The following is a 14,243-nucleotide window of genomic DNA, read 5'->3' on the forward strand; positions in this document are numbered from 1 at the left end:
GAGGTTGCTCCGCCATTCAATATAATCATGACTGATCCTCTATTTCAAAGCTGCAATTCTATTTTCTATCCATATCCCTCGATGCCTTTAATACCTAAAAATATATTAAACTTTTTCTTGAACATCATGAACAAACATGCCCATGTGCTTTTGGGACATGAAAACTGCCCAATCTCTCTCAATCTATACTTGACCTTTCTGTTATTGGTCTACCACACAGTATAACTTCACACCTAATTCACACAATAATCTATCGACCATGTTCTTGCCTATTCACTTAGAATGTGAAATTTCCTTGCAGCCTCCTTTCATCCTCCTTAAAATGCACATTCAATCCCAGTTTTGTGTCATCAAATTTAGAAATATTATATTTAGTTATTACATCCGCAAGTCACTGGGAACAGTTGAGGCCCAAGTACTCATCCCATGGTACACAAGTAGTAGCATTCTGCCATAATTTCTTCCTACTCTGTTTTCTGCCTGTTGAGCAATTCCCAATCCGCAAAGCACATTAACTAAATCCCATGTATTCTAATTATGTTTGCCAACCTTCTGAGTTGGATCATATCTAAAGTTTTCTGGAAATCCAAATAAACTACACGAACTGCTTCCCCATCAATGCCACAAGAGACATCTCGAAAAATTCAGCAGGTTTGTCAAACCTGATTCCCTTTTCATAAATCCATGTTGATTCTACAGGATCAAATGAGCATATCTGAGTGTCTAGTTATTTCATTCTTTAGAATGAATTATAACATTTTCTCTATGACTGGTGTAAAACTAACAGATCTGTAGTTCTCACTTTCTTCTCTCCTTCTTAAGTAGTGGAGTTACATTTGTGATTTGCCATCCTGCAGGAATGTTTCCCCAATCTACAGAATTTTGAAAAATAACCACCAAGGCAGCTACTATGTCTACATATTGTTCAATATTCTGGGATGAAGTTCATATGGTCAAGGGATTTTATCAAACTTCACAAATTAATTTTTCCAAGTACTACCTCTTCATTCATTCTAATTTCTTTCAGGACTTCACTTTCACATTTTTTGGGAGATTTTTTATATCTTCTTCTATAAAGATTGATTGTTAGTTTCTCCATTATTTTCCATCATAAATTTGCCCGTCTCTGCCTGTAATTGATCCACATTTATCCTTGTTGATTATTAACTCTTGACACATGTAAAGCAGCTTTTATAGTCTGGCTTATATTACTCCCTGATATGGATTATTCTCCCTTTCATTATCAATTCACTGGTCATACTTTTCTGGATTCTAATTTTTTTCCGATCCTCAGACTTACCGCTTTTACAGGCATCACTATAAGCCACTTTGTTTGACCTAACGCAATCATGACTTAGCTATAGTTGACTTACCTTTACAATAATGTTTTTGTATCTTAAATATGCATTGGAAACCATGTAATATTTCATTAAATTCTAGTCAAGTTACTGTTAAATCTGTTAATGTATGCTCCTAATCCACCATTGCCATATTCTCTTATATATCTTCAATTTTCTTTGTGCAGAATTTTGACTCTAGTTTCAGAATGAACTACACATTTGTTTTCAAATTTATTATAAAACTGTCATATTATGGTCATTATTTCCTCATTGCTCCTTTATAGCATGGTTATTAGTTAGCCTTTTCTCATTGCACATAATTAAGTCTGAAATATTCAAGCCTCTAGTTGATTCCTTAATGTGTTGCTCCAGAAATCCATCTTGTACTCATTTCAGGAATTCTTCTTTCACTGCACTAGTGTTGATCATTTTACCCAATTTTTATATAAATTAACATCATCTATTATTACTGATCCTCACACTGGGATGAAGACATCAGCAGCATCTTGGTATCAGACTGAAACACAGGCTAGAGAGCCAAATGGCTTACCCCCTTTTCCCAAATACCACCTAAGCTATTGGAAAAGTGACATATGAACAGTATCTGTGTTACCTGCTAACAGACAGCAACAGTGAAGCTGATTTGATAGCAATAAAATGGCAAGTGCTCTTTGGAAATACTAGTCAGCACAAAAATATTTCAACTTTAACTTCAAAGAAATTACGTTTGCAGCCAAGTGCAATGGTCAGCTTCAAGCCAATTCTGGTTGAACTATATGTTACTCTACGCCGCAGACTTGCTCGTATTGGTAATCTGCCTATTTGAAAAAGATCCTTGCAGCTAACACATCATATTGAAATAAATACAAATGTCATGCTCCTCCTTGAAAACTGAAGCTAAAAAAGGAAAAACAAAAAACTTACTGTTTCAAATTCTTCTCCAACCAAACTACGAAGGTAATCCTTGTGTCTGTCGTACAGCTGTCAGCAAGGTAAGAACTGAATTATCAAGACTTAAAATTGAATAAAAGGCAATACAAATTAGATATACAGTTAAAAGATGAGAATCTGCATATCTCTCATTGCTTGATCATCACCAAGGCTATTAACACGGTGTATATTAAACAAGACTTTATACTCAGTCAAGTTTCTTATGTTTGCTGTACACAGGCTGAGCATGGAGCACGAGGCAGAACTTTTTATTGGGTAATTTAGTAAAGAATAAAAGTACTGAGCATCAACCATCACAAGGGCTGGAACACGCAAACTGGTAAATTGAGATTCATATACATTGGGTAATGCTCAATTTGGATTTTAAAAGATTACAGAAGGAAGAGAGGATTGAACAAAAGAGGAGTATTCAAGCTTGGCTCATGCGATTTGGAGGATCCCCTTAACTGACTCTAGGTTGCAAAGTATTTAAGGTTGTAGTCATAGGAGTATTTAAAGATAAATCTCTAAATATAGAGATGAAAAAGGAAAGATGACACAGAAAAGCTGAAGAACAAGTTAATTTTTTTCTTCTAATCTTTTTCAGAACATCATTCTCAGGCATGAAAACACTTCTGAAAAACTTGGAATTTACACAGCCACTAAGAAATGTGCTTGACAGGAACAAAAAGCAGAAAACTTCATGGAAGTAACATTGAAAAAATGCAAGCTGTCTGTTAAAACCATGGCAACAATGAGGAGACAAACCATACACAAAGATGTGAGACAGAAGGTAGGCTTGGAGAAACAAATAAGAAGTGACTTGTTAGAACTGATATAAATAGATAAAGTGAGATTGTTAGAAAGATAAACTGGTATCGAAGCAATCACTTCAACACAGAATACTTGCTTGGTTCAGTCTGACATGGGGTGGAAAAGCACTATTTACTCTGCTTCTGTGAGGAGTCTACAGGAGGAGAATAAAATCTTGCTGCCTAGAGAACGCTACACAGGAGCAGAATATATAGCACCTCCACCTGGGAAGTCACGAAAACAGTTAACAGAGTACCTCCTCGCAATTCAACTTTACACAGCAGCAAGTTAAATTCATTCTAAATTGTTTCTTCACCATCCGTGGGCCATGACTTGTTGACTGTTTTGTAGAGTGCTGTATTAGCTGAACTCATGATACTGTGACACCAGAAAAAATGCAACACACGTTATACTGATGTGTTCTTTGTAGTAATCTTGCAACTGGATGTCTAGCTATTCATTTAAGACCTTCTGAGACACCAAGTGACAATGACCATAAGAAACAGGAGCAAAAAGTATGCCATTCGGACACATGAGCCTGCTTCACTATTCAATAAGATCATGACTTATCCAACACTCCACATGGCCATTTTCCTGCCCTTTCCCCACAGCCCTCGATTCCCCTAAAGACCAAGATCAGTCTGTCTCAGTCTTAAATGTACACTAGAGATTTGCCCCATACTCTCTGCGGCATGAGTTCCAAAGACACTCAACCCTCTGAGATAAGAGAAGCCTCCTCAACTCAGACTTAGCAGCCCTTTATCCTGAGCCCTCTGGTCTTAGTATCTCCCAAGAGCAGAAGCATCCTCTCAGCATTTACCCTGTTAAACCCCTTAAGAAATATTGTATGTTTCAATGACAGCACCTCTCATTCTTCTAACTTCCAAAGAGTGGCATCCCAACCAGTTCAAACTTCGTTTGTAAGGCAATCGTCCACACCGGGGATCCTTGTGGACCCTCTCTGAAATACCTTCAATGAAATAATATCTTTCCTTAAATAAGGGGACTAAAACTGCTCAGAATACTCCAGAAGTTAGGTACCTCTTCCAATAGACATAAGTGGACAGGCTCAAAACTGAAGAAGGATGACATCTGTAAGGTACACATGGGTGGTTGCGTCATTCTGTCATACCTTATTTTGACTTAGTGCATTGACAGAGTTGACAAGATATGCAATAATGTTTTCCTACTGGCCTTTTCAACACAAGATAGAGAAACATTAATTCTAACCAACAATGTAATTCAACAGCTACATGCAGCCTAGGTTAGCCTGAAGAAAATTAGCATCAACTCACTAAGAAAAGCATCGTTTGCTTACATCTTTGAAGAGATGTTTCTCCCTTTCCTGATCTTCCTTCTGGACTGTGACAGATGCGTTGTTAATTGTGTACAGCCATAGTTCCTTCTTCTCTCCTTCAGTCTCAATTCTATTCACAGCCAGGATAGAAAACGCCAGAAATAAGAACCAAGGGGTAAAAATGAAAATTCTGTTACAGGTCTATCTGATAAACAGTCGGAATCAGTTCTGGAAGAGAAAATCTAACAAAAATTATAAGACTTTAAAAATACCAGTAATGCACGACTGGACAATCAGCATCCGAACAAGCAACGTTAGTGTTTCTGATGGAAGTTGTGACAGGACAATGGTTGCCTTTATAGGCAGGAAGGCAGACTTGCATTTAAATAGTACCTTTTACAATTATACACTTTACACTCAATTAAGATTTTTTTTTAAAAAAATGACATTAATATAAAGCAGGAAACGCTGAAACCAATTTGTAACAACAAGCTCCCATTAATAGCAATGTGAAAAAGACCAGATACTCTGATATTGATTAAACTATAAACATTGCTCAGGACACCAGAGATAACTTTTTCACTTCTTTGAAACAGTGCCATTGAATCTTTTATACTGGGACCCTGATGAGACCTCTTCGTACTGCATAAGAGTATTGAATTAGATTGCTGTCCTGTGGTACTGAAAATGGGACCTGAACCCACAACCTCTAGTTTAAAAGCAAAACTGTTACCTACTGAGCCACAACTGAGACTTAATGTAAATAGCAAAGGATAATTTATAGCAAAGGTGTCCAAATATATGTAATTTAAATGCTATTTTCCAATACAGGGATCTCATAGCATTGATATTAACAAGTTGTGGTGGGCTGATTCAGGATTTATCAAGCAGTGTGATGTGTCCTCAGGAGTGCAGAAATAGTCTTGCTAAACAGGACGTATCAAAAATTTGGAATAGCCAAATTCAACTGCGTATCTTAACCTTCAAGGTCAGGGTCACATCTAAGATACCCTTGTTATAAGAAGATGACATACCAGGCACTGTGCCCACTTCTGTTTTCTCTTTATCTTCTCCATTCCCCATGTACTTGAACTCCAATCCAATATTTCACACCCATTGTTGAATTGGTGCCTGCAAAACTAATTCATCACTGAACTCTTCACCTCCAACAACTGCCTGCCATTCCCCTCACATTAATCCTGTAAAAGAAGCATCTTCCTCAGCCTAATTGTTAATCAAAAGTGGCACTGTCTCCACCCATATGTTAACCTGTTACTTTTAAACACAATGACCTCTGTATTGTCAATGTTTTAGCTTTTAGTTTAGATTTTAACGTAAGGATTATTTTTTCAATGGTGAGGCACAGAAATGTTGCAAGGGATCAAAGAGATATGGTTGTCTGCATGCATTGAAATCTGCAGTGAACAAGTATAAAGAGTAATCAAAAAGATGCTACTGAAATGTTGGCTTTTATTTCAAGAAAGTTTGCAAAATACGAGTGAGCAAGTGATGCTTCAGCTGTAGAGAGCCATATTCTGATCCCATCTGTAGTACAGGGATAAGATCTGGGCATGACATCTCAGAACGGAGACAGTGGTCTTAGAAGGAGTTCAGCAAAGATCCACCAGCATACATCAGAGCTTAAAAGAATTATATTTTGGAGAAGGGTTCCATACACTTGGATTGTAACCCTTTAATATTAGAAACAGAAAAATGACGTTGACTCAACAGATTCAACAGGGTACATTTGGATGAGCAAATCCAGAAGGGAGGGTGTGACCTGGGCCAAGAATTCATGCAGAGAAAGTATATCACTGAGATAGTTTCCAAGAGTCTCAAACTCTAACAAACTGCAAAAATATCTTGCAATACACACTGAGAGGCACAGCAGCCATTGATTACTATCTTAATACTCAGAGGTATAATATAATACTCAGAATATAATACTTTCCTGTAAGCCGGTTTGGAGTCACTGAAGTCAGGTTTTATGGACAGAACACCACTGTTGTCCACTTTAATGGTGCACAATACATACTCATCCTCACGCTTACCTAGCCTGGGCAAACAGAACAAAATTAATTATTAAAACTGAAATCAATGTCACCAACTTCAGTGTGGTAAGATTTTGACTCAAAGATAGAATATTTACTTTCCATATGGCCCCAAGTCTCCCATAATATACATGGTTTGCACAGGGTTATTCAAGACATGATTATTCCTCACAAACTCCTCAGTTGGCTCCCAGGTGATGATCCGTGACCTTGGAATCTTCCCTTCCCTAAATGTTAGCATAAAGATATAACGTCAATGTAAAGGCATTACACAGTTTGTTTCCCACATCAAGAGCATGATTCAGGTTCAACTGCTAGTTTACATTAAGGTACCGAGTCCCACCACATATCGAATACTGAAGTCTCCACTCACTGGAGTGACAATGCAATGAGTTACATACTGGCTTTTCATAGCCAGAAATGGTTCCAAAAAAGTGGAGATTAAGGCCTTATCTGGATTATAGGAAGTCAATAAGAAATGATCTGGGGCTCTTTTATTTCAGTTCTTAGTATACATGAGCTTATAATATTACCTGATTTGCTAGGTTCCTAGCTTTGTATGTGTTTGGCAGTTCAAGAATATTCATCACACTCCTGATATGTACTATGCAGATGGTGGGCAGGCTTTGGGGAGTCAGGTGGTGAATTACTTGTTGCATGACTCCTAACCTCTGACTCGCTCTTGTAGCTACAGTATTTGTGTGGCTAATTCCAACTGAATTTCTGATCAAAGTTAACCTCCAGGATGCTGGTACTGGACAATTCAGTGATGGGAGTGTCATTAAATGTCAAGGAGTGGTGTTTAGATTCTTCCTTGTTGGATGTGGTCATTGCTTGGCATATGTGGAATGAATGTTACTTGCCACTTGTCAACCCAAGCCTGATCATTACCTGGATCTCGTGGCATTTATGTGTAGACTGCTTCAGTACGAGAGAAGTTGCAAATGGTGCTGAAAATTGTGCAATCATCAGTGAATGCTGCCACTTCTGATTGAGGGGCTGTCAGTAGCGAAACAGTTGATGATGATTGGGCCAAGAACACTGCTCTGAAACAACTCCTGCTGAGATGGAGATAGTAGGAACTGCCGACGCTGGAGAATCTGAAATAACATGGTGTGAAGCTGGATGAACACAGCAGGCGAAGTAGCATCAGAGGACCAGGAAAGTTGACGTTTCAGACTGAGACCCTTATTCAGAAATGGGGGAGGGGAAGGGGATTCTGAAAAAAATAGGGACAGAGGGGGAGGCAGATAGAAGATGGATAAAGGAGAAGATAGGGTGAGAGAAGACAGACAGGTCGAAGAGTTAGAGGTTAGAGGCAGGTCAGAGTGGGGTTAGAGCCAGTGAAGGTGAATGTAGGTGGGGAGTTAGGAAGGGGGTAGGTCGGTTCAGTGAGGACGGACAGGTCAAGGAGGCAGGATGTGGTTAGTGGGGAGGAGATGGGGGTGGGGCTTGGGGTGGGACGAAAGATTAGGGAGGCGGGGACTAGGTGGGCTGGTTTTGGGATGTGGTCGGGAACGGGGTGATTTTGAAGCTTGTGAAGTCCGCATTGATATCCTCGGGCTGCAGGGTTCCAAAGTGAAATATGAGATGCTGTTCCTGCATCTTTCAGGTCGTGTCATCGTGGCAATGCAGGAGGCCAGGATGGACATGTCGCCGACGAGTTTGGGGGGTGGGACGGAGGAGGGAATTGAAATGGTTCACGACTGCGAAGTGTAGTTGTTTGTTGTGAACTGAGCGCAGGTGTTCCACAAAGCGGTCCCCAAGCCTCCGCTTGGTTGCCCCAATGTAGAGGAGGCCACAACGGGAACACCGGATATAGAAATTACATTAACAGATGTGCAGGTGAACATGCAAATTCCTCCCACTTCCTACAGACAAAAGGGGTGGCCATGGGTACCCGCTTGGGCCCAAGTCATGCCTGCCTCTTTGTAGGATTCGTGGAACAATCCCTCCTCCAAATGGCCCCATTCCCCCATTACATTGATGACTGTTTCGGCGTTGCCTTGTGTTCCCCTGAGGAGCTCAGCCAAGTGATCCACTTCACTAACACCTTCCACATCAACCTTAAGTTTACCTGGACCATCTCTGATGCCTCTCTCTCCTTCCTGGTCCTCTCTGTCTCCATCTCTGGCATCCACCTGGAAACCAATATCCATTTTAAGCCTACCGACTCCCACAACTACCTAGAATATTCCTCCTCTCAGCTACCTTCCTTTAAAAAGGCCATCTCCTGTTCCCAATTCCTTTGCCTCCACCGCATCTGCTCCCAAGATGAGGCATTCCACTCCCGAACATCCCAGATGTCCTCTTTTTTCAAGGACCGCAACTTCACCGCCACAGTGATCGAAAATGCCCTCGACCATGTTTCCCGCATCTCATCCTTCACACCCCCATCCGCAATAATAACCAAAACAGAATCCCCCTCATCCTCACGTACCACCCAACCAACCTCCAAATCCAATGCATCATCCTCCGACATTTCTGCCATTTGCAAACTGACCCCACTACCAAAGACAATTTTCCCTCCCCACCCTTACGTGCTTTCCTCAGGGACCGCTCTCTCCGCGACTCCCTTGTCCGCTCCACACTCCCCTCCAGCCACACCACCCCGACACTTTTCCCTGCAACCGAAGCAAGTGCTACACCTGCCCTTATATCTCCCCCCTCACCCCAATCCCAGGCCCTAAGAAGACCTTCCACATCCAACAGGTGTTCACCTGCACATCTGTTAATGTGATTTCTATATCTGGTGTTCACGTTGCAGCCTCCTCTACATCGGGGAAACCAAGTGAAGGCTTGGGGACCACTTTGCAGAACACCTATGCTCAGTTTGCAACAAACAACTACACCTCCCAGTCGTGAACCATTTCAACTCCCTCCCAGCTCCCCCCAAACTCGAACGACATGTCCATCCTGGGCCTTCTGCACTGCCATGATGACAATATGAGATGCAGGAACAGCATCTCATACTTCACTTGGGAATCAGGCAGCCCAAGGATATCAATACGGACTTCACAAGCTTCAAAATCTCCTCTCCCCTGACCACACCCCAAAACCAGCCCAGCTAGTCCCCGCCTCCCTAACCTTTCCTCCCTCTCAAGCCCCACCCCCATCTCTTACCCACTAACCTCATCCCGCCTCCTTGACCCGTCCGTCCTCCCTGAACCGACCTATCTCCTCCCTAACCCCCCTCCTATTGAGATGTCCTGGAACCAAGATGATTGATCTCCAACAACCACAACCATCTTCCTTTCTGCTGTGTATCATTCTCTCCAGCAAAGAGTTTCCCCCCCCTTGATTCACTACACAAGTGTTATATTTTCTTTATTCACTGATGGCATGAGGGCATCATTGGATAGGCAGCTTTTACTGCCCATTCGTAATTGCCCAGGGTGCAGTTCAGAGTCAACCAAATTGCTGTGGGTCTGGAGTCACACTTAGGCCAGTTGGCTTTTTCCTTCCCTAAAGGACATTAGTGAACCAGATGGGTTTTTCCGACAATCGACAATGGAATCATGGTCATCATTAGATTCTTAATTTCAGATATTTTAGTGAATTCAAATTCCACCATCTGATATGGTAGGATTCGAACCCACATCTCCAAAACGTTATCTGGATCTCTGGATTAACAGTCCAGCGATAATACCACTAGGCCATTGCCTCCCTATGTTTCAAAAACCACTCCACTCCCACTAACCTCTGACTCACTCTTGTAGCTACAGTATTTGTGTGGCTAATTCCAATTGAATCTCTGATTCAAGTTAACCCCCAGGAAGCTGGTAGCGGGCGATTCAATGATGGGAGTGCCCTTATATGTTAAAGGAGCGGTGTTTAGATTCTTCCTTGTTGGACGTGGTCAGATCAGAATCAAGCCTCAAAACAATTAAAGCAAAATGCTGAGCATTTTACAGAGCTAGCACATGGTTCTCATTATTTTAAGAGAGACGTTTTCCTAGGGTGGAGGCAGCTATTACAAGGGGGAATAGTTTTTAACCTGAGTGGAGGTAGATATAGAGGAGACATCAGAGTTAGGTTCTTTACTCAGAGAGCGGTAAGGGCGTGGAATGCATTGCCGGAGAGGGTAGTGGAGTCAGCCTCATCAGGAGCATTTAAGCAGCTATTAGACAGACATATGGATGATAGTGTAAAGGTAGGGGTGGAGGTTAGACAGACCTTAGGTTTAGGTGAAAAGATCGGCACAACATCGTGGGTCAAAGGGCCTGAGCTGTTCTATATTCTAGATATTTAAACTGTATCTGTTTAGAACAAAAACCTCAACATTTCCACTGCTTTATCAAATAAATACTTGCGATCTCTTCACTCACATCATTCTGCGCTCCTGCCTCCTCCGCCGAACATGAGACATCCTTTCTGCCAGATATGATGGAGTCTCCTTTGCTGATGTGGTCGTAGACTGAGAATACTGGAAAACAGGATACACATTTACTACCAACAGCTGGCACAACTTCAGATCGTTCAGTATTTACATACCTCTGTAGTCAGTGTCACACTGTCACTTGGAGAATGCTACAAACAGTCACCAGCTTCTCCATTTCTTAGCCAGCCACAATACCTCGTGCAGAATGTTAAAAGGAAAGGTTTCTACTGATCTCTTTGGGTCAATGACCTGCTTGCTCTAGTATTAAAAGGTCGATGGAAGCAGATACAATAGTAACTTGCAAAGGGAATGACATGCATGCCTGAAAAGCAAAAAAAACTCTCAGGAGCAAGGAAGTATAAGTAATTGGATAATTCCTTTAAAGAGCTGGGCAAACACAATGAGCTGAATGGGTTTCTTCTAGACTGTGTGAATCCATCATTCTCCTGTATCTATTCAAAGTACAACATTCTAGATTTGAATCACAATAGCTGATCTTAGAAATTTATCTCAGTGTACTGGGATCCAGAAGAAGGAAAAAAAGCGAATATCTCCTGCTGGTAGTTGAATGTGAATTCTGTGCTAGAAAAATACTGGCCTTGATTTTAACGGCCCTGGATAAATATCGTACCAACACTTTAAAGTTTTGGCAAAAATTTGTAGCTTGGGTAGTGGATGAGGTTGTTGACTTGCTTGCTCTTGTTTAGACGCTTTGTCGCTACGTGTGGTGACATCATCAGTGGAGCCTCCAAAGAAGCGATGTTATTCTAGTCTGCTTGGAATTTATACTGTCTGGTCCATTATGGTGAGAGCTATCATTTCTGGTTTTGGTGTGTATGGTTTTGTATATGGAGTCCAATTCTATATACATTGGAAAGACAGGAAGGAAACTAGCCATCAGAATACATGAACATCAGCCAGCAGCAAAACAGCACAACAAACTTTCCTTAAATATTAGTACGTTCAGGCAATGAGGTCATCAATTTAACTGAGTAACCATCGTAGCCGAAGCCAACATAGACACACGGGGATTAGAGGCACGGTTCTCCACCAATACTACAATCAACAAACATACAGAATTGGGCCCAATATACAAATCCATACAGATCAAAACCAGAAATGACAGTTCATCAGAGACTCCACTGATGATGTCACCTACTATAGTGACAAAACACCTGAACAAAAACAAGCCAACTTGACCAGCAAGTCAACCACTTCATCATACCAACACATTATGAAAGCTTACACTTTTAAAAAAACTTGGCTAAGGCATTAGAAATGGAAGTGTTTCTGTAAAAAGTGCAGAAAACAGGAACACACCTCTGCATACAAAAGAATGAAAAGTGGTGCTTATCTTCCTGCTAAAATCAATATGTCCCATCACCTTTTCAATAAATGGACTTAAATCAGCAATACCAATAGGAGTTTTGGTGTTAACTACATTACAAAGTTGTGAAGAGTACACATGAGTTAGAAGGCAGGAAGCTAAAACATGTTTGTAAAAATAATGAGGAAGAAAGTGTTTTTCTAAACTTGGAGATTTAAACAGAAAAATGTCCGCAAGCAGTAGCAACACAGAGTTCATGAAAGCCAACTGAATTTAAATCTGATTGTGTTGACAACCTGGGATCAATTCTAGTTTAAGAAATGGACAGTTTTTAAGATTAGGTTAGATTCCCTACAGTGTGGAAACAGGCCCTTTGGCCCAACAATCCCACACCACCCCTTGAAGCATCCCATCCAGACCCATCCCCCTATAACCCACACACCCCTGAGCACTACGGGGCAAATTAGCATGGCCGATCCACCTAGCCTGCACATCTTTGGACTGTGGGAGGAAACCGGAGCACCTGGAGGAATCCCACGCAGACACAGGGAGAATGTGCAAACTCTACACAGACAGTCACCCAAGGCTGGAATCGATCCCGGGTTCCTGGCGCTGTGAGGCTGCAGTGCTAACCACTGAGCCACTGTGCCACCAGTTCATCAAGGGTATAAAAAAAATGGCATTTAGAAAATCAGCAGATATCCAACTGCCAATTGAAACGAAAATAAATCTGCCACCTGAGAAATAAACCTGCTTTCAACAAAATTATTAAGCTCTCTAAAAAGCCCCAAAAGGTACCATGGCATTTTTAGTTCAAAGTTCTCACCGAAGAAATTAGAACAGCAGGAAAAGAAAGCACCCCTGACAGACGATCAACAGAGACAACGGAACTTTCCAGAAGATTAATTTCTCTGAGTTCGTGTGAATGTAAGTTTTAATTTGTGAGCAAAAACAAAAGTTGCTGGAAAAGCTCAACAGGTCTGGTAGTACCTGATGAAGGAAAAAACCGAGTTAACATTTCAGGTCTGATGACCCTTCTTCAGAACAGGAAGGGTTCTGTGGAAGGATCACCAGGCCCGAAATGTTAACTGTTTCTTCCTTCACAGATGCTGCCAGACCTGCTGAGCTTTTCCAACAACTTTGTTTTTGTTCCTGATTGATGGCATCCGCAGTTCTTTCAGGTTTTTATTAAGTTTTAATTTATTGTTGTCTTATTAATTAAGTTTATATTAGTGGGACCTGTGTTTATTGAACAGCATTCCAGTATAATTTGGTTCAGTTAGGGAATTGTTAGCACTCGGGAGGAATTGTTTGGTTTGTTAGTAATTCTGTTAATTTGCTCATTGCTAAAATTAAATAAATAGATTGTTACTTGTCATTTATAGGGTAGATTAGGGATTTTCTTTCTTTTAACAGATTATGAGGGGAAAGGCGAGCTTCTGTGGGTATTTCAGGGGTAATTATTAGACGGGACTCCTGTCATAATAAATTGGGGTTTGTGTTTTGGCTTAATTATTAGAGGAGCTCAATTTCTCCTTTATTACAACTACATGCACACCTTGTCATAATTGTAATACTTAAAGTAGATTTTTCCCTCATTATAAAACTACCTCTATTAGAATACATGTTTCAGCATGGGGGTTGAGGTGAGGGGGTGAGGGGAGTAGAAATAAGAAGAGGAATCCTGTGAAAACAACATGTTCGATACTGAAAGTAATTGCAGGGGAGCGCAAAGGTCAGGTCAAGGCAAGAAATGAGAGTAACATTTCAAAAGGTCAGAAAACAAACAAACAATCACAAACTATAAGGAAATAACTGTAAACAAGTTAAATCCTTTGTTTACAATGTACTCTCCTGCACTAAGTAAAATGGGCCACTGGAGGCAGTAATATCCAGCAATCACAAAAAATGGCTACATGAAGATCAGAAATAACAACTAAGCACTGCAGACAATAGCATAAGAAGAAAGGATAGGAAGGATGAAAGTTTGAGGTATAGCTAATTAGATTCATTACAGAAAACAATGACAGCAGAAACAAAATCCACATGGTTTGAAACAAAAAATAAACAGACTACACAAAAGGGATAGACCACCAAATAGTGG

The 14,243-nt window shown here is 40.8% G+C and overlaps 1 protein-coding gene across 2 annotated transcripts in view; it reads right to left on the reverse strand.

The window, feature by feature from the left end:
- mks1 (MKS transition zone complex subunit 1) overlaps positions 1–14,243 on the reverse strand; it is a 73,448-nt gene that overhangs the window by 37,676 nt on the left and 21,529 nt on the right. For both annotated transcript variants that reach the window (XM_048557167.2, XM_048557166.2), the window contains exons 5-9: positions 10,760–10,857; positions 6,530–6,658; positions 6,332–6,436; positions 4,402–4,510; positions 2,265–2,321 (exon numbers count right to left, since the gene is read on the reverse strand). In XM_048557167.2, coding sequence (XP_048413124.1) covers positions 2,265–2,321; positions 4,402–4,510; positions 6,332–6,436; positions 6,530–6,658; positions 10,760–10,857 — 498 coding nt within the window. The remainder of the gene's footprint in view (positions 1–2,264; positions 2,322–4,401; positions 4,511–6,331; positions 6,437–6,529; positions 6,659–10,759; positions 10,858–14,243) is intronic.

Source organism: Stegostoma tigrinum, chromosome 27 (genome assembly GCF_030684315.1).
Source record: "Stegostoma tigrinum isolate sSteTig4 chromosome 27, sSteTig4.hap1, whole genome shotgun sequence".
Taxonomy (NCBI): domain Eukaryota; kingdom Metazoa; phylum Chordata; class Chondrichthyes; order Orectolobiformes; family Stegostomatidae; genus Stegostoma; species Stegostoma tigrinum.